A 21,228-nucleotide genomic window follows, 5' to 3' on the forward strand; every position below is an offset into this window, starting at 1 on the left:
TGGTATGTTTTCCAGTTCCCAGGGACAGATGATACTGGGGAAACAAGGGAGGGAAGCCTCTCTTCATCCTTCTACTCATCCTCCTTTGCCCACATTTCCTCTTGTGGAAGTACTGGCTACATGAGGGATTCTAGTTTCAGCCCTGCTTCTTCTTGCAGGCCCTTGTTATTGGTATATAAATATTCAACTATTTACATTTTAATTCCTTACCACATGGTTAAACTTGGTTATGAATTTATATATTTTAATATGAGAAAAATAAGTATTTTACAAGCAATGCTGAGAAGCCAATATTAGAAAATAACATTTGCAGGTGGCTTGAGGCAGAACAGGGCTTACTCTGTGGCAGTCTCGTGTGCTGTCTCACTTTCCTCACCCGCCTCTGCATCAATCCAATATGCAGCCAGAAGCTTCTCTGCTGGGGCTTTGATGACTTCCCTGGGGTAAGAAGACTAATTGCAAGGCTTTTACTTTTGAAAGGAACAATTATAGTTTCCATTATTTCCTCATTTAGATGAGAATTTTAAATTGTCCCCTATCATTTACCCTGCATCATTATAGAATCTCATCCTCATCAGAAGACTCCCTGTCCTGTAGCTTTTGTGCCATGTTTTCCTTGCGTGTGGCGTTGAGAGGCCTATAGGTTCACTTTGATTGGAACCCCACCCAACCGGCAGAACCTGCTGGGCTGTCTTCCAGGCCCACTGATCCTCTGGAGGACCGTGAACTATCACCCCATGGCTTGCACCGTTCTTCACCTCATATTACTAAACCACCAGCAGTATCTGTGGTCCTTTTGGTAGATTATCAAGTCTTGTTCATTCAGAATTTCTTTTACTCATTAATGTATTTAACTCTCACTGACTTAATAAATGTGATTAATGACTTTCTTGGCAGGAGTGGAAGAGCCTTTGCACCTTCTGCAGGTGGCACTGTCATTATAGAATCACTTGGAATCGTGCAGCCCGGGGCCTGTGCTGGCTGAGGCAGGTGGTGGTAGGTTTGGTGCTGGGCTGAGCTGCAGGGAGCCGAGCGGCACACAGCTGACCCGCAGTGGGGTCAGGAGAGGCCAGGGCCTGAGGAGGGCCGTCTTGGGCAATGGCTACTCTCGCACGTTCTTCTTTACCCTGCTTTTCTGGCACCTCCCTGCTAGTTATCCAAGGGTAGGGATTTTTTTTTAAAGAAAAAAAAACCACCCAATGGGAATTTTCCCCCAGTTTGAAGTGGTGGAGAACCCCCTACCAAGACAGGGTACACATTTGATTTAATGACCTATGCCCCTTGAGGATGGTATGTTTTCCAGTTCCCAGGGACAGATGATACAGGGGAAACAAGGGAGGGAAGCCCCTCTTCATCCTTCTACTCATCCTCCTTTGCCCACATTTCCTCTTGTGGAAGTACTGGCTACCATGAGGGATTCTAGTTTCAGCCCCGCTTCTTCTTGCAGGCCCTTGTTATTGGTATATAAATATTCAACTATTTACATTTTAATTCCTTTACCACATGGTTAAATTTGGTTATGAATTTATACATTTTAATATCAGAAAAATAAGTATTTTTACAGGCTATGCTGAGAAGCCAATATGAGAAGCCATTTTAAGAAGAAAATAACATTTGCAGGTGGCTTGAGTCAGAACAGGGCTCACTCTGTGGCAGTCTCGTGTGCGTTCTCACTTTCCTCACCCGCCTCTTCATCAATCCAATAGGCAGCCAGAAGCTTCTCTGCTGGGGCTTTGATGACTTCCCTGGGGTGAGAAGAGTAATGCCAAGGCTTTTAATTTTGAAAAGAACAATTATAATTTTCATTATTTCCTCATTTTAGATGAGAATTTTAAATTGTCCCCTATCATTTACCCTGCATCCTTATAGAATATCTCATCCTCATCAGAAGACTCCCTGTCGTGTAGCTTTTGTGCCATGTTTTCCATGCATGTGGCGTTGAGGGGCCTATAGGTATCCTTAAGCCAAAGTGGCCGCCTTCTCCCGAAATCGCCCTCCTAGAACACAGAAAGGGAAGTATTAATTCTGCATCTCCCCTGCTTTCTCTGGCCACAGTACTTTACCCTCCTCAAATTTACCTGACTCTCACTTTCCCCTGAGCTTCTCTTACGCCGCAGAAATCGAAAAAAGCCCCTCGGAGGAAAACACACACAGTTAGTGTTACATGTCATTTTTCACCTCTCTCACAATGTGTTATCTCTGGTCTTATTAGGACTAAACGGGTACCTCAGTCCATAATCACAATGAGCAAAAATCACCACAGACCCGGGATCTTGAAATTCATTCCATGCACGCTGGCCTTCCAGAAGTTCTCTGTGTCTGTCCAAAGTGGACCCCCAGTGTCTCCGGGGAGACCACTGCATGTGGCTTAGCATGGAGTATAGGCAGGATTTTCAGCCCCGTTCACCTTTCCTGGCCCTTGGCCAAGTGCCCTCGTGCAGTGAAAACACTGCACAACGGCGCTGGGCAGAAACACGTTACTCTCTAGATGCGCTTCACACCAGTCCGCTTCGCACTTAGTCGCACATGCAGCATTTGCTGGGGCTGTGGGTGTGGGGAGAAGGTGCTTTTATTTTCCTGGCTGCTCTATCCTATAGGTTGAATCACACCAAGTAAACACGTGAACCCAACAAGCAAAGTTATCTATAGCTCTCTGACTTTCATACTGCAGGGTAGCACTGAGGTGTCAGTGAATTGTGAAATCAGTTTAAAGGCCATGACCAGCAGGGAAACACAAAATACTCTTTCTGAATACAAATAGAATAGAAAAAAAAATCTGAGTGCACAGTAAGTTTGTTTCAGAAACTACTTTTGTCCATATAGTATGTGTCTACTGAATTGTGACAGAAAACCTAGCTCACAAAACAAACAAACAAACAAACAAAAAAACCTAGCTCACAGCCCAAGCACAGTGTGATCAGTAGAGAAGTCCTCAGTGGACAGGGACCATCTTCTTTTTCATAATCACTAGCAGTATGACCATGGGGCAAGATATTTTCCCTTTCTTTTTCTCCAGTTCCTTATTCTAAAAGGATGAGACAAACTACAGTCTAAAGTTTCTCCCGGTTAAAATTCTATGAGGTTTGGATAAAGGGAATAGAGAGTAGGGGCCTGAAAAACAGTAGGATGAGAAGGGAAGTTTTCTTGCTACTTTACAGAAGGGGCTCATATGTTCTACCTTTCGTCAGCTTTGAGTGAGGCCAGCCCCTAAATCCCCAACCATGTGGCCCTCCCAACCCCAGAGCCTCCTAGAAGGCCTCTGGCCTGGCCTGATGCCTAGGAACCAGGCGTCAGGCCAGCAGGAACAGGTACAACCAAAACCCCTCCCCGTCCACCCTCTTTCCTTAAAGGACTAGTGAAAGCAGATGAATCTGTGCCAGTCCTGTTCTAACTCAGCTTGGGCTGGGGAGCTAATTCTGCTGATTTCTAAATTAGGTTAAACCATTAGGGTAATTAAACATTCTTCCTGCCTTTGGTGAGGAAATTGAAATAGATGAGTTCTATGTTTTCCTCTAGTTGTAAAATTCTGCTTTCAAAGACCAATATTTACCTTCTGCTTCTTTTTTTATCCTCCTCATTTGCAATTCTATGAGAATAAATCTGTTTTGAAAGAAAACATGATCATGATTAGCCATTACAACTATTTCCAAATCCTTATTCATTCCTTTTTACTTTAAATCTTATCTACCCAGTGAGAATGATAACTTTTTTAAGGAAAGGAATTCTACCCTGTTTAAAATTCCTTTGACTCTTCCACAGTACCTAACTTAGGGTCTTGCATGCAGCCAGCGATATATTTTATTGACTGTTTTAGATAACGTTCAACAGATAATTCCTAATAAAAACTCTTAGAAGTAGGAAAAGAAAATAAAAGTATCTGGCAGAAACCTAAGCATTGTTTTAAAGTCAAGAACAAGAGTAGGATGCCCAATAATTACTGCTACTATTGATCATTGTGGAGGAGGTCTTAATCAGTACGATAAGAAAAACCAAGTATTGGAAACGAAGTATTGGAAAGCAAGAAACAAACGTATTTGCATATGAAACGAGGGACCTAAAAAGACCAAAAGAATCAACAGAAATTTTATTGGAAGTAACATGAGTAAGATAGCTCCATACAAAATCAAGAGATCAACATATAAGCCTCAATAGCTTTCCCATATAACACAAATAACTAACGAAACAACAGAAGAAACATCCCATTTACTATATCCATAAAAATGCATAAAGTACCTAGGAATAAACTTAACCACAAATTTGTAAGACCTATGTGATGAAAATATTAAAACTTTTCAGAAGGACATGAAGAAGAAGTACTTACATGGCATGAGATACCATCCTCCTAGAATGTTGTAAAGAGGTCAATTCTCCTCAAATGAAACTACAAATTCAATGCAATCCACTTATAGCCAAAATAATTTTTAAATGAAACCTGGCCAGCTGACATTTGGGAGAGAATATATGTAAGAAGAGTTATGAAATGTATGCAAAAGAAGGTCAAAGAGTAGGACCTTGCCCTACCAGATATAAAATATGTTACAGAGCAACTAGAATTAAGCAGTGTGATACTGGTACTGGTACAGGACAAGATAACTGGATCACAGAATACAGTCCAGATGAAGAGAGTATATTAGACCAGGGAAGAAAGAATAAACCATTCAGTGAAAGATTTGAAGAGAATTAGATCTTCATGTAGGGGGAAGAAGTTACATCCCCTACCTCAACCACACTAAAAAACAAATACAACAAATTCTAGATAGATTATAAAAGTACTTGAAGAAAATATTAGAGATGATTTTTTTTTTTTCGGTACGCGCGCCTCTCACTGTTGTGGCCTCTCCCGTTGCAGAGCACAGGCTCCAGACGCCCAGGCTCAGGGGCCATGGCTCACAGGCCCAGCCGCTCCTCGGCATGTGGGATCCTCGGGGCACGAACCCGTGTCCCCTGCATCGGCAGGCGGACTCTCAACCAGTGCGCCACAAGGGAAGCCCTAGAGATGATTTTTACGTCATGAGGTGACAAAGGCCTGGCTAACAAAACCCACCCCACCTGAGCCATGAGGAGAGGACAGGCAGATACGGTGGCAGACTATCAACACACCTCCTACTCTTCACAGCCCTTGCCCCACTTTCCCCTGGACTGTTTGTCTTCTTCTTGTTGACTCATGAAACTCTTGGGAGTTCCCTGGTGGTCCAGTGGTTAGGGCTTGGCTCTTTCACTGCTGTGGCCCGAGGTTCAATCCCTGGTCAGGGAACTAAGATCCCGCAAGCTGCACAGCATGGCCAAATCCCGCCACCTCCAAACAAACAAACAAACAAACAACTCTTCTTCATAGTAAAGAAATACTGGCTTTCATTAAATTTCAGTGTTTCAGATCTTTACAGTGTTTTTTGTCTCTAAGGAGACAAGACAAAAGAGTGGAGTAGGGAGCACAAGCTTTGCAGTCGGGTGAAACTGGCTTCTGCTTTTGGTTTGGCCACTGGGCCCTCACACTGATCTCCTTCATCGATGAAGGAGGGATAGTAATATCATCCTCACAGGACTGTGGGCATTAAATCAGACAATATATGGAAAACTCTTCATCTTACACTTGGCATGAATCAGTGCTAAGCTGGTGTCACAGACAAGATGGTGGAATGTATCAAAGGCTCTGCTTGTGGCATCAGGCTCTGAAGGCTCTTTCCCACCATAAGATTATAAAAATATTGCTTTTATTTTCTTCTAATACCTTTATGTGGTCTTTCTTCACATTTATGGAAATACGTTTATTTAAGATGAAAAATGGGGATCTGCTATTATTTACCCCCAAGGAGTTAGGCAGCTATTCTATCACCATTTATTCATTTTCTTCCACTGATTGGAATATTGAAACATGACATTTCAAAAGTTAAGAACACATGGGTCTACTGCTGGACTCTATGCTACTTCAAATAAATATTCGGCTACATTATTCCTCACTGTGGAATTGACATAATGCCTCATCTCTCTTCCGTTGATCCCCATTATTGTCTACCATAGGAAGAACACTGCATGGCCCCTGTCCTCAAAAAGCTTATCACATAAGTGGGGAGAGGAAATAATGGTTAGGACTCCTCGCTTTCACTGCCGAGGGTACAGGTTCAATTCCTACTTGGGGAACGAAGATCCCGCAGGCCAAAACAAAACAAAACAAAACAAATGTAAGGTTAAACTACCTAGAAGTTAAAAACAATAAAAAGGGGACTTTCCCGAAATTCTAAAAAGGCAAGAGGCCATATGCCACCTGGAGATACAGAGGGTACAGTCTGGGCAATGGCCAATGACTAGCAAGCTGACCCCATGCCAGTCCCCAGCCTCCTGGCTCAGAAATCATACTCTTCCTCACCAAGAGAGAACTCACGTCTTCCTGTTGTGGCGGTCGCACTTTATCAATATCACAGGATTGATCAAAAATCAGAATGCCAAATTATTACTTGACAATGAGAAATACATCTCTTCTACACACAGGGCATCCGTGTCTGCACAATGAGAGAATTGCCTTCTGTGGGACAGGCCTCCGTGGCACACTAAAGCACAATCACACGATCGAAGGCTACGTGGTGAGAACAGAATTAGAAAAGGAATCAGCTGAATCCAGAATTTAATGGGAAGGCCTGAGGTAGCTGGATCCGTCCAGCTCCTCAACAGGCACAGCCTGGCTAGGGGCCCTGACTCGTCAGTTATGCTGCCTAAGGTGCCATCTCTACTCTCGGGCAATGTGAGGATGGGCACTGCCCATGTTGGTCTCTCCTCACCTTTTCTATGCTTTCACTACTGACCAACCCTCCTGCAGATAGACACATTTCTCGTTAGAAGTTAGTACATCATGTCAGGTTGTATTCAAGTCTGATAGGCCCGCAAGCCATTGGTCCTTACGGACCTCTGCTCAGCTCCATAATGTGCTAACTTTGGTGTTTCTCTCTTGGGGGGCTGCCTTTTAAAAAACTGCTTACCACTTTTGTGAGTTCTGAGGGGAGGGACCGCTTTGCTATGGCCCCTAAGAAATGGTGACAAACCTCACAGGACTAGGATCAGGAGGGCTGCAGTATTCAGGGAAGGCTTTACGAAGACAGATATCTGAACTTGAGTTGGCTTTTCAGGGATTCATAGGACTTCCACAGGCAAAGCAAAATAAAGGAATTTTAGATGGGCAAAGGCACAGACCAAAGTAGGAATGGGTATGGTGTAACGAGCGTATAGTGAGGAGCCGCTTTGGCTGGAATGGAGGGAGGCCATTACAAGAGAAAAGGTAAATAAAGTAGGTTGGATTCGTAGGGTAGAATCAAGATTCTCAGCTTATTAAAACCACTCTTTAATGTTAGCAACTGCCTGTGGGGAAAAGTAATAAACCATTGTGTAACCGAACAAAAGGTAAACAGGCTACCTCCAGGAATAGGCTACTATAAATATGACATACTTTAGGGTAGCCTGCTGCAGGATTTTACTTGCAGTGGTTTAATGGAACCTATCTACACAGTTCCTAATACACCGGAGAAGAAAGATGCTAAGTAAACCTAAGGAATTGCAAAGATCCCACTTTTATCGTTTAGGCATGTCCTTTTACCTCTCCCAGGGTGACTGATAGCTCCATGACTTTGGAGATCGTATATCTCTCATCATTTCAGCCAACAAGGAAAGAAATCAAAAGTAGAATGAGAGTGACTGCTGAGTACATCAAATCAGCATCGTTTTCTGAGTTGAAGGAATTTTACTATCATGTCAACTCTGGCCTTCCTATAAACTTAACTTGTCAAAATAGTCCAATGGCTTGTTATCATGGATCCAATTCCATAGAGATTTCCTGGGAGTGGAGTTCCTTTAAAAATCCTGTGGGGACTTCCCTGGTGGCGCAGTGATTAAGAATCCGCCTGCCAGTGCAGGGGACACGGGTTCGATCCCTGGTCTGGGAAGGTCCCACATGCTACGGAGCAACTAAGTTCGTGCGCCGCAACTCCTGAGCCTACACGCCAAGAGCCCGTACTCCACAACAAGAGAAGCCACCTCAGTGAGAAGCCCATGAACTGCAATGAAGCCCCAACGCAGCCCCCCTGAAAAAAAACAAAAACAAAACAAAAATACAAAAAAACATCCTAGAAATATACTTTTCAGTAAAAGAACAAAGTGTATGTCAGTCCTTATGACTAAAGAGAAGAATCAAGTAGTAGTAGGTGGAAAGGTGGATTTCATTCTCAGCTTGTGAGTTCTGAATCTGAATTAAGTATTGTCCTTACCTCAACGAGACAGAGAATTGTAACCCAAATCGTCACTACTGCAGATATGGATATTGCCAAGATGAGTCTGTTCTTATAGCCATATGCTGGAACTTCTTTTGTGAGCTAAAAAAACAAATAACAACTTTTTAAAAACAAGGAGATAGAAGGGATAAAAACTGACTATTCTTAAACCTATTCTAAACGCTAGCTAACTATTCTTAAACTACTATAAAACCCAATCCTTTCAGGCGAGTAGCTTCTATAAGAACAAGCCAATTGTAATGTTAATCTTATCATTAGCATTTTCTTCTACAATTTATTTATCTACACCTTATTTATCTTGTGTTATGCATTTTCTCGTCTTCCTTAGGAAGAGTGGCACACTGTTTAATGAGCAAAGTGGGAGATCACTGTCTTAGCCCGTTTCATGGCTGAAGATAAGATAGAGACTAGGAGCCCGTGGCATTCCTGCTTGGGCACGTTAATGGCGTGTCCTAAACTGAGTAAAAGTCCAGCTCCCATGTGTCAGGGGTTACCCTCACCTCACTTGACTCCTGCCCTTTCTGCTCACTCTGGGCTTCTGTGCTCTCACTGATGTAGTTGTCAGCTTTCCACTGGTCCGTATCCCCCTCCGCTTCGGACACATTTACTTCTTGCTGCTTGCTGAGAAGCTTCATCAGGAGGCCTGTTCTAGAGATGAGGTTGGCACAGGCCGGCTGCACGTGGGTCTCCAAGCAGTTCATTTTTAAAGTCTGGATAACATGAGAAATGAGCCTTCGCACGTCATTGTTGGGGATGAGGGACCGTAGCTGCTGGTTTAGCTGAGTTTCAACTTGATCACCCGGGGATGTGAGCCCTGGGAAAGCGAAGCCTGTGGGCTTAGAGGATAATTCAGTGCCCGTGTTGTGGTACTCCCATAGTGTTTGGTTGGTGTGTTGAACAGTTGGCATACTGTTGTCTGCAGCAACAGTAGAATGTGCAGTGGACACGTTCCTATGGGTAGTGTTTCCAGGGCCGGTTCCTCCTGGCAGAGTAGAGTTTCCTGTAGAAATAATTTCTTCAGAAACATTTTGTGCAGTATTGTTTTCTGAAGTAGTGTTTTCTGTAGAAGGGTCTGAAAGAGAAAATAATTCTGGAAAAGGCTTTTCCTGAGAAGTCACTTCTCCTGAAGATGAAACAGCCTCTCGTGGAGGGGAATTTATGAGACTCCTCAGTACAGAGAACGGAGGGCTTGCAAGCATCATTCTAGTGAGTGAACTTTTCTTTCTGAACTTTCCACTCCTTTTGCCTTTGGGTTTTCTGTGGACCCGATGAGACCTAATTTTATGGAAGATGTATTTTTTTCCAGAATGTGAGATTAGTTCGAAGTCCTTAATGTTTCTAGTTCTAGCCTTCGCATCCTCTAAAACATGAAGAGTGTTGGATAAGTCTTTTGATGTGCTTTTAACCTCAGATGGGGATTTTGGAGGGATGGAGGCAGAAGGCCTGCCCTTGAAGTACTGTTTCCAGGAAGAGGAGCCTGCTGCCTTGTGTTCCTTTATGAATGAAGACTCTGCATTGGAGGACTTTCCCACCAGCTTCCTGGGACTCTGAACCATGAGAAGCTGTTTCAGCTTTCTTGGGGATGGCCTCCTGAGCCTTCTTTCTTCAGCAGTGTTCACCTCAGATGGCTGGGCATTCTGTTTCCCCCTGACGCTCTCATCTCCCACTGCTTTGAGGTGCATTTTCTGTATGCCCCTTGGGCCCTTGAGGACCCTGTTCACTCTCAGCAGCCTTTCCTCTGTACTCTCAGTGTTTGCGAGGCTGTCTTTCTGTGGTTGGGCAGTTTGCAATTTCTTTTGAAAGATGTAGCTTTTAAACGTGGCACTTGAAATGTTGGAACGCGTACGCGTGGCAGGTTTTTCTTCCTTTTTAACCTCATCAATTTTTTCTTGAGTTTCTGCATCTAACAAATGTTCCACAAAATGGAGTTTCCTCAATTTGTTTTTATGAGTTGAATTCTTGGGTACAGGTTTAACAGAAGGGCTCCTTGTATTGCCTTTCAAAAGGCCCTGCGGCATATCTCCATCTGGTGTATTTGAGAAACGAAGTTGAATGAATGGGAATAATGTTGATTCCACATCTCCTAGATTTCCCTCTGAGGTATAAGGCAGTATGTCATTTAGTGTACTGATAATATCACTTTTATTCTTAAAGTCCAGCTGCTCATTCATGAAGCCTGACAAGGTGACAGCACTTTTATCTGATGACGCCCTCTCTGACTCAATAGTCAGCTCAGTGGTGGTGTTCTTCTTGCGGGCTTGTAACACCTTCATCAACGATCCTTCTGCATTCCGTATAGATGTTTCTTCATCTGTCAAAAAAGAAGGGACTGTTTTTGATCATTGAACACTGATGGGACAGCTTTTTGTCAGTCCACAGCCAAATAAATTAGGAATCAGTCAAAGTTTGAGTGCCACTGAGGAGTAAAAGAAACCCACACTTAAGCCTATGACTGGCAACAACAAAATGTGAAAAAGATATCTCTTGAAAAAGTGGCTATCTACTCAGAAAATTCTGTAGCGTGAAATATAGTAACTATGTTCAGGATTACTCCACTGGTTCCCAGGGACCAGTACTCAAGAAAAGGCAAGGCTGGAAGACAAATATTCCCCTACTCAGCTGGACTCTCTGCAGATCTACTGTGACTCCTCCCATTCATATACCCCATCCTGTCCTGCCTCAGAGGCAGGAGTGTGAGGCTTCCTCTCTCCACCTCTTCAGTGTGCTTGTGTTCTTGCTGCTATCACAGATGACCACGACAACAACCGCCGCTAACAGGTCGTCATCTGGACATGTCCTTCTCCACCCGCCCACCGAGTCCTTTGCTCAGTCCCTGCTTCCATATATCCCAGCGCCCATAACACAAGGATCTATACAGAAAAAACCACTATGTCCACCCTGTCTCTTTGGTAAAGTTTGGGCAGGGATCTGGGGTATAAATTCAGAGATTTGCCAGATTATATGCCAATGTGGAATGTTCAACAAATCAATGGAATAATACTTGAGGTCTTCAACTGCAGAAGGGAACAAGCAACTTCTGTCAGATGGCTACTTTGCTTTCATTTCATTTTACTTCTAATATTTCCAGCTTTACTTGGGGAACCGTCCAAAGCTTCTGACTGTGTGAAGGCAATGTGTACCATTGTGCAGGTGGGCTTCTCTTCCAAAAGGATTAAAAGTAGTTTTGGTGAGGGTCAGAGGAGGAGCGGAGGGTCATGAGAAAGGAGGGGCATGGGCTTGCAGAGAGCCCCAAACTGGGGACAGGAGATGGGGCACTAGGGTCATAGCACTTAACACCTCTGATCTTGTTTTTTCTCACCTGTAAAAGGAGAGTAAAAATGCCTTTTCTGCCCACATCTGGGGGAGAAGGGAGTAATATAATTAGTAAAGTTGTCTGGGAGAGTTCCCTGGTGGTCTGGTGGTTAGGACCCGGCACTTTCCCTGCTGTGGCCCGGGTTCAATCCCTGGTTTGGGGAACTAAGATCCCACAAGCTGTGTGGCACGGCCAGAAAAAAAAAAAACCGTGTTGAAAAATCAGCAATTTTGCCTTTATATAAGGTGCAAAGTGTTATTTGTATGATGTGCTCTAGATCACTGAAAGAGACTTGTATTCAAGCTACCTGGGCATGAAAGTACATTTTGGAAGTCATCAATTTAGTACCAATAAATCTAATATATAGAAAAATAGTTGAAACCCCCTGAGTGTTTTGTGGATAGAAAAGCTTGAGATTCAGAGCAAGCTCAGAGCTAGACAGTCTAAGAATAAACTAGCTCTCCCATCCATTAGAAGGGCTAGGTAGCAGCTTCTGGTTATGGAACCAGAAAATCTCAGGCTCCAAATAGCATCACTTGTACTGTTTAAAAAATTGCAGAAACACACAAAATAAACAAAAATATATTTACACCTCTCCTATGAGACAAAGAGTACCTGAGACTTAATGTATATAAAATCAGTTTACAAAATGTGATGCGCTATATGAATAAGTTCTCATTTGCAGAGAGCACAGCATAGGATATGTGGTCATTAATATGAATTCCCTTCCCCCTTCCATTCCTTTCTCTTGTTCCTTTATGTATGCGGATCAGGTACATTACTAAGCTAACAATGTACCTGAGCTATTACTAGCTTAATAATGTAACCAAGAATCTGATTTTTAGCAAGGGGGTAGTTCTTAGAAACTTAGGGATCTGGAACTCTGAATGAATGAATTAAAATAATGCAATTACATCATTAATTTTAAAATCTATCATCCTTGATTAAAAATAAACATTAAAAAATTAAATTAAAAATGTATTATCCCGCAATTGAGACTCACCACAAGGTGTCACGTCTGTCAGGCATTCACTGTCACAATGCAGCTTGACTGTCTTACAGACAACCTCAATAGTATTTTTAAATTGGCAGAGGCAGCAGCCCATACGGCTAGGTAAGATCCTATAAATGGAAACACTGGTCATTAAAGTTGTGATAAAACAGTTACTTGAGTAGGTAGAAGGGGGAGTCCAAGGCCCCCACAGACCAGTGCAAAAAGGAGTTCTTGGGGCTCATGGGCTGGAGAACAGGATAGGGGCCGGTTGGCCAGTTGCTGCTCTTGACTGTTGTAAATAAATATAGTGGAGGAGAGAGGTGCCCAACAGAAGGATTAGGATGGCAGTAGGTATGGTATGCCTAGAAAAAAGGGAATAGGGATTAGAATTGGGTGACATTGATCTGTAATTTAATTCAGAAGTATCTCGTACCAACCCCAAAGCCTCACTTTGGGTTGAGAGTACACAGGAAGAAGGCAGACTTCTAAGAAGAGTCTGAATAAGGCCGCACTTTCTGGAGTCCCTTTCTCAGTTCCTATTTGTCAGTATAAGATATTAGAAATTATTCTAGTAATAAAAAAGCATCGTGTGCTTAAACAATAACAGATATCACATTGGCCAAATCTAGACAAATGGAACATTCCAAAGAATAACATGATCATTATAATAAGGTATAACATAGTTAATTTAGAAAAAAGCACATGAGTTCATAATGATACTCAAAATGAAAAGTGGGGAGCTCTTCTCTATAGAATCATGTCAACTAATAAATGCAAAAGGAATGATAGATTAGGAAAGTGTCATTTTGCAAGTATCAATGTAATAATCGATTCAGACAAGGATTATCATTGATGCACAGTTGGGTGAAGAGTTGTTTGAAAGTAGGATCTCCACTAATCCCAAAGTATGGGACCTCATATTATTTATCAATTACCAAGGGGAAAAATAACTTCACAATGGAGAGATATGGAAGATACCCCCTTAATCAAGGGATCAGACTTAGCACTGGGCCACCTGAAGTGATGAAGTATGAAGAATACATCACCTATATAGTATTCTTCCCCAAAATATTTACTTTGAATCAAATGAGGAAACAGACAAATCCAGATTGTGGGGCAGTTTACAAGACAACTGGCTTAGACTCTTCAAAAATGCCAATGTCATAAAAGACCAAAAAAAAAAAAAAAGAATAGCAGGGAAATATTCTAGATTAAAGGAAACAAAGACGTGACATGCAATGCCTAATCTTTAATTGGATCCTGTATAAAAATAAAACAGACTTAAAAAACATTATTGGCTACTGGCCAAGATGAAGTAACAAGGACCAATTTAACCTCCCACCTGAAACAATGAAAGCATCAGGCAGAACATATGAAACAACAGTTTTCAAGAAACTGGACCTCAGGCAATACAGTTCAGTGAGCCCCAGGAGATGGAAAATGAATGAAGTGATACCTATAATAGCCCTAACTTACTTCTCTGAGAGTTTCCAGGTCATGGTACAGGGAAGAGAAGTCCAGGCTGAGACTGGTGGACTCCCTGACTGAGGAAATGGAGCTGAGAGTCTGGGAAAACCAAGGTAACTAGAGTTCACAAAGCAGAGTATGAGAGAGAAAAGAAGTGCACAGACAACGAACTCTGGGGATATGCAGAGGGATCTCTTGAGAATTCAACACAGTATTGGTCAGTACATTTGTGTGAGGAATTACTTGATGCCAGGAAAAGAACCACATGAAAGCATTAATAATAAGAATAACTGGTTATCACACAGGGTTGTAGGAATAGTACCTGTTCCTACAAGTCAGACTGGAAAACCTCATGATACTCAGAAAGGACTTGTCTCAGTAGTTGCAAATAATGAGCTCCAGACTAAAGGCTACGTGAACTGCTACCCAACGAATCTTAACAGCTAGACTTAAAAGAATAAAATTGTGCTGAGTAACTTAATTTCAGACAAAACAAAGCCCAAGCATTTTACAGGAATATAAATATATATAGCACACAATAAACTAAACTCACAACATCTGTTATCATATGAAAAATTGCCAAGCATGCAAAGAAGTAGGAAAATATGACCCATACTGAGGAGAAAAGGCAACCAATCAAAACTAACCCATAATCTACACAGATGTTAGACTTGGTAGAAAAGAACATTTAAAAAGGTATTACACATGGGGCTCTCCTGAGCCTGTGCATCCGGACTCTGTGGTCCGCCACGAGAAAGGCCAAAACAGTGAGCGGCCCGCGTACCACACACACACAAAAAAAAGTTATTATACATGAAGAAAAGTTATTAGAACTATATTTCACTTGTTAAGAAACCCAGACTAAACACTGAAAATGTTAAGTAGAGGCACGGAAAATGTAAAACAGACCCAAATTGAGCTTCTAGAGATTACAAACAATGTCTAAATGAAAAAGACATTGAATGAGGTTAATGGCAGATTAGACACTGCAGAAGAAAGGGTCAGTGAACATTAAGGCACAGTAATAGAAACTATCCAAAATGAAACAAAACGTGTAACAAAACAAAACAACAACAAAAATGAATAGAGCATCAGCGAATTGTGCAACAACTTCAAGTGGTCTAATACATGTGTACTTAGAGTCCATGAAGGAGAGGAGAAATACAAAAAATTGAAGAAATAATACCCAAAATTTGTCCACACTGGCAAACACTATAAACCCACAAAGTCAAGAAGATCAATGAACGTTAAGCATAAGAAACATGGACAAAACGACACCAAGGCACAAAAAATAATCAAATTGCTCAAAACCAGCAATAAAGAAAAAAGTTAAAAGCAGCCAGAGGAAAAACCTATACAGTACATACAGAGGAACAAAGATAACAATGACAGCAGAATTCTTGTTGGAAACAATGTAAACGAGAACTCAGTGGAATAACATCTTTAAAATAGTGAATTAATTCTATCAAGCTAGAATTTGTACCCACATCTGTCAAAACAAAAGCAAAATAAAGACTATCTCAGACATACAAAAGCTGAAAGAATTCATTACTAGTAGACTTTCCCTATAAGAAATGTTAAAAGAAGTATTTTTAAGCAGAAGGAAAATGTCACCAGATTGCAATATGTATCTATAAAAAAGATTAAGAATACTGGAATTGGGACTTCCCTGGTGGTTCAGTGGTTAAGAATCTGCCTGCCATTGCAGGGGACACGGCTTCGATTCCGTGTCAGGGAAGATCCCACATGCCGCAGAGCAACTAAGCCCGTACACCACAACTACTGAGCCTGCACTCTAGAGCCTGTGTGCCACAACTGCTGAACTAAGGATATGACCACAGACTGTCATGAAAATTACTTGGAATGTTTTTTTTCCAAAATAACTTACGTATCTAAACTGACTTTTTCTACAAATCAATAAAAAAATAGTAACAGAAAAATGGGCAAAGGACAGACAATTCAGGGATAAAATACAAATGTTCAGTAAACATATAAAGATATTTAATTTCACAAATAATAAGAAAAATTCAAATTCAGACGGGACCCCTTGTATTCATCTGTCAGATTAGCAAAAAAAAAAAGTGAGAATCTCCAGTGGTGGAAGGGTGTGGGGAAATCAATGTCATCACAGCATGGTGACTGGAGGATAAGCTGGTACAACAATTTTTTCTTTTTCTAGCACAACTTCTTTGAGGGCAAATAAAATTTTATATCTAAATAGTCTTCACCCCAACAATCCCATTTCTAGATAACTATTCTATAGAAATAAACGACCAGGCTCACAAAAATGCATGTACGAGGATATTCATTGCAGCAATGCAAGTAACAAGAAAACTGAACATAATCTAAACATCATTCAATAGGGGCATTATTAAACTGTAACACATTCATACTATGGAATAATATGCAGGAGTTTAAAGGAATGGGGTAACCCTCTATGTACTGGGAAGGAAAGAAATCTAAGACATATCAGGAAATGAAGGAATCAAGTTTCAGGATGTTAATTATGTAAAAACAGATAAGAAAAACACACAAACCTCTTTTGCTATCTGTAAATATGTATGTACTCAAATGTATGGAAAAGAGTCTGGAAGGATTAATACTAAACTCAAAGTAGTGGGTGTGGGATTAGGGCAAAAGGAGGGTTTTCACTATACCTCTTATTTCACTGTTATATATTGAGAATATAATCATGTATTACTTATACAATGGAAAATAAGTTTAAATTGTCTCTTACTGATTTTCAAGAGGTCCTGCCAAATTTAATTTTTTAAATAAACATAGAATTTCAATCATTAGGTTGCTTTGGGATATGGAAGGGGAAGTACCTTTGCTCACAGGTATTGACCTCAAAATTCTGGACCAAGAAGGATCTTATAATGCAGTTAGCTTTTTGTATTCATATTTGGGGAGAGTATACTCACAGCTTCTCAGCCCAGTGGTATGCCTTCCATATACTTTCATCAATGTAAGAAATAGAGTTTCCTTGGAAATTTCTGTGAAGAAACACAGTTCATATGCTTGAATAGGTAGGAAAAGAATGTAGAGAATAAAGAAGAGAATCATGGCCACCATGTAGGGAATATTCAAATGCAGAAAAGACCAGCTTTTTAATTCCCACAGCTTCCCAGCTTCCCAGTGTGCACAATTAATAAAAACATACTGTGAGGCCACTGGCACAAACAATGAGGCATCCCCTCAGAACCTGACTTCCTATCAGTCCAAATTCTTGGATACATAATGCCAATTACTTTTTTCCCAAAATCACTTATGTGTCTAAAATGACTCCTACAAATCAATGAGAAAAATGGCAAACATTTATCAATATAAGCAAATAAATATTAAGAAATCCTATGGCAGGCAACACCAAGCTTTGGCTCAGTGCCCTCAGATTCTCTCCAGGTGTTAGAAGGATACGGGCAAGGCAATTAGACATTAGAGGGACTAATACGAAAATATCTCTTAAACATATTGCCTAGGGAAAAGCACAAGTCACTGAACAAGGAGTAAAGTTATTACCTCATTAGGGGAACAAAATGCAAAGGAAAGAGATCGGAAGGAAGGACACACATCAAAACAGTAACAGGAGTTACCTTATTGGTGGTAGGGAAGGTGGGGTGCAATTTTCACATTTTATCCTATATACTTCTGTCACATTTCTTTTTCTAAACAGTGAGAATGTGTCCATGAATTAGACATGTTTAAAAGAAGCTGTTAAATGCCTGAGGTTCGGTTTGCACCACTAACTCAGTGGATGACTGAATCTTTCGCTTTAGCTTTGTCCTCTTCCCTCAGCAACAATGGAACTATTCAGTTTATAAGCACATTTTTCACGGGAGTCAGAAATAAGTCAAAACGGATACCTGTCTGCCCATCTGCCTGAGGGACATTTCCACTCTAACAGAGCCTTCTGGTTGCTTTATGCTCACCAATAAAAGATGCCTAAGACTGAACTCATCTCCCTCAAACTGACTCTGCTTCCCAACTGCTGTATTTCCACCTGTTATACCACCATCATTCTGCCCCTCAACACATGTGATTTTTCTCTTTGCTGTACTACAATCCCCCAACTCTAGTCAATTACTACATCTTGTCAGGTTTTCCTCTGTAGTACTCTCAGGATTTTCTTTCTACTTCCATCACAACCACTCTAATTTGGCCCCTTCTCACTTTACTCCTAGATTTTGCTAAAGCATTCTATCTGGTCTCCTGGAACCAAGCTTTCCTATCTAGGTCGCTCTACATATGAAATCTAAAATCAGCCTCTTGCTTTAATCATTTGTCTCTCTTGCTTGAATACTTGCAGTAGCTCCCCATATCTCACAGCATAACTTTCAAACCCCCGTTGCCGATAGTCAAGATATTTTATAATCCTATCTTTCATTGTTGCCTAACCCAATTCTTTACAGCCAGGCTAATCTATTAAATTCTGATCATCCCTGCAGTCACACCTTTGCCTAGACTGTACTGCCTGTTATTTTTCTGACAAATCACAGCCAATCTTGAAGTCCCAGCTAAAGATTTAGCTTATACATGCAGCCTTCTGTCACCTCCACACCCCTGTGATTACAGGTTCTGGTGAATTACAGCACGTATCTGTATTTCTCTTAATACTTAATTATATATTACCTCCCTTTTAAGGCATATCCCCTTTCTTCCCACTTGTCATTGTCATGTACTGGAGACAATGACATATACTTCTGTGGCTCCCACAGTACTTAGCCCTGGGTTGGGCACAAAATGGGTGCTACATATAGAAAGCCAGGGGACAAAGATGAGTTCTAGGTATAACTGAGGGATTGAATAATAATAATAGCTAACACTAAAATATATGCTAGGCACTGATAGAAGAGCTTTACCAATATTAACTCATCTAAATCTCCCAATGAGATTGGAGTCATTGGGAGATTTAGCAGCCATAGGAGTCATCCTATGAGATGATGACTACCATAATCCCCATTTTACAGATGAGGAAGTTGAGTCATAAAGCTAATAATTGACAGACCTGGGTTCAAACCCAGGTAGTCTAGCTCCGGAATCTCTACTCTTAACGACTTTTCTGTATTACCACCAATGAGATGGGGAGAGGGACATGTTGCTCTAAAGAGGATGGAGTAAAGATGGGAGAAGAGTAGATGTTAAGGAATTAAATAATGGGGTAAAAAATGGAGACGGAAAAAATAAGGGCAATTACAAGACTGGAGGAGAGGGAAAAATAGTAAGAAGGAGAATGAAGATAAGGAATCATTGACAAACAAAAGGTGGAAACAGAAAGTCAGTCAATGTGGATTGGGGAGATAAGGAGGACCCAGGAAGACCTGAGGAAAGGCTGCCATGTCAGGCAGGATGCAGAGAACAAATGAGGAAAGGGGATTCTTACAGGAGGGTGAAGGTGCCGTTGTAGGCGTCAGGCTCTGGCTCAGGCACTCTGTGGAGCTTCTGCTTTGGGCTGAGACCAACACACGACAGCGTCTCATTTTTGCAGGTACAGAGCTCACATATGCTGACGTTTGTGGTGGCATTCTGCCCTGGTTGCTTATTTTCTGGGGTATATTGTACACCAGGAAGACCTGTGGATACTGAATACTGAGTCGAAGGAAAAGGAACCGTCTCAGATGGCCTTGGTTGCTGAGATACGTTAACTCCCAGGTCCACAGGTGAAACTGTGACTTGAGACAGGTTTGGTTGTGCAAGCGTCACCTCAGGGTGTTTTGGAGGGGGAGCTGTAGTCTGCTGCCGGGCTGTAGAATGTTCAGACTCTGTAGTAAGTTCTGGAGTTGTGGTCAGCTCCAGGTTCAAAGGTTTAACTGTGATACTGGGTGATGTTGGAGGCTCAGTGTGATCCTGATGTGGTGTTGGAACTATTGGATTGTGATATACTGGAGGCTGAGCTACAAAAACCTCCTGAGGTGGTTCTGCAGGCTGGGTTAAGGTCTCCTGCATGACTGGAGAAGGTTCACCCTCCTTAGTGGGTTCTGGCCTTCTGGTCAGTCCAAGGTCCAATGGTTGAATCGTGACCTCAATCAAAGTTGGGTGGCGAGCCTGAACTGGCTCTGGATTTGGAAATGTCACCTCGGGGTATGGTGGTTGAATTGGGGCTCCTTGGTGAACTGGAAAAAGTTCAACATTTTCAGAGGGGACTGGATGCTGCTCTGAAAATTCCTGCCAGACTGACAAAGGTTCCAACTGCTCAGAGGACACTGTAGACTGAGCCGAGGTTTCTTGTTGGGGTGGAGGAGTTTCAAGCTCATTAGTGAACGCTGGAGTTACGATCAGTGCAAGACCCACAGGTTTAACAGTGACATCGGGCCGCTGCAGAAGCTGAGCTTGATCCTGACCTGGAGGAGAAACTGTCGGCACAGGATCCTCTAGAGAGAAAACTACAGTCACGGAATCCGTGTCCGGGTATGGAGCCTCAGTCTCAGTCAACTCCCGATGAGGCGGGGCCAACATCTCGAATGGAGACCAGGACGTCAAGTAATTAAAGCCCCCGGCTTCTGCCAGGGGTGTAAGGGCATGGGGCAATTTGGGAGGGGGGTCTGAGGCGTATGAAGACCAAGCCTCTGTCAGCCGCGGGGGGTTGGGGGTCACCTGGACGGGGCCCAGGGCCCACTCCGGAGGCTGAACTGCCTGGACTTGAAGCCACAGTTTTAGCCACGTGAGGAAGAGCCGTGGCAACCAAAGGCGTAGCCGGGACATAACGTGCGGCGGGTCGCAGGCACAGTGACCCAGGCCAGTGAGGAGCCGGAGCCACATCCTGTGTCCGAGCTGAACCGCTATGCCAGCGCCGACGCGAGCGCTCAGGTTAGCAACCGCGCGCCCCTCCCCCGCCTAACGTTCCACCCGTTATTTATGACATCTTTAGTTACGCCACCTTTATTAGGTTAGTGCGGAGATCCAATCCGCGCCACCAGAGTGGGCCTTTTGCCCAGAGTCCCCAGGGCCCAAGCCATCCTTCCCCTTGCAAAGGCGACACTTACCTCCTGCCGGGCCCTCTTCCCAACCCCTCCCTGCCCTCCCTGGCCCCAAACAATGAGGCCGGATTTGGGCTGCAGACCCGAGTAGCCCCAAACTCCAGCAGCCCAGGGGTGGAGAGGGGTTGGGAAGGATGCAGAGCTTCCCAAGGAAACCACAGGACGTAGCATTCTGGGAAATTCAAAAGTGCTAAGCCAGTTCTGGCA

General features: G+C 42.5%; 1 protein-coding gene across 1 annotated transcript; it reads right to left on the reverse strand.

The window, feature by feature from the left end:
• Positions 1–465: 465 nt before the first annotated feature.
• LOC307177760 (leucine-rich repeat-containing protein 37A2-like) lies at positions 466–21,202 on the reverse strand. Its single transcript, XM_079905192.1, has 9 exons — positions 19,428–21,202; positions 16,972–17,043; positions 12,590–12,708; positions 8,774–10,584; positions 8,250–8,354; positions 3,551–3,600; positions 2,079–2,133; positions 1,855–1,997; positions 466–1,771 (listed from the first exon to the last, which is right to left on the reverse strand). Exons 1-9 carry the CDS (start codon positions 20,801–20,803, stop codon positions 1,597–1,599), a joined length of 3,906 nt encoding a protein of 1,301 aa, XP_079761318.1. The 5' UTR covers positions 20,804–21,202; the 3' UTR covers positions 466–1,596.
• Between the last annotated feature and the right edge of the window lie 26 nt (positions 21,203–21,228).

This window comes from Stenella coeruleoalba (assembly GCF_951394435.1).
Source record: "Stenella coeruleoalba genome assembly, chromosome: 19".
Lineage (NCBI taxonomy): Eukaryota > Metazoa > Chordata > Mammalia > Artiodactyla > Delphinidae > Stenella > Stenella coeruleoalba.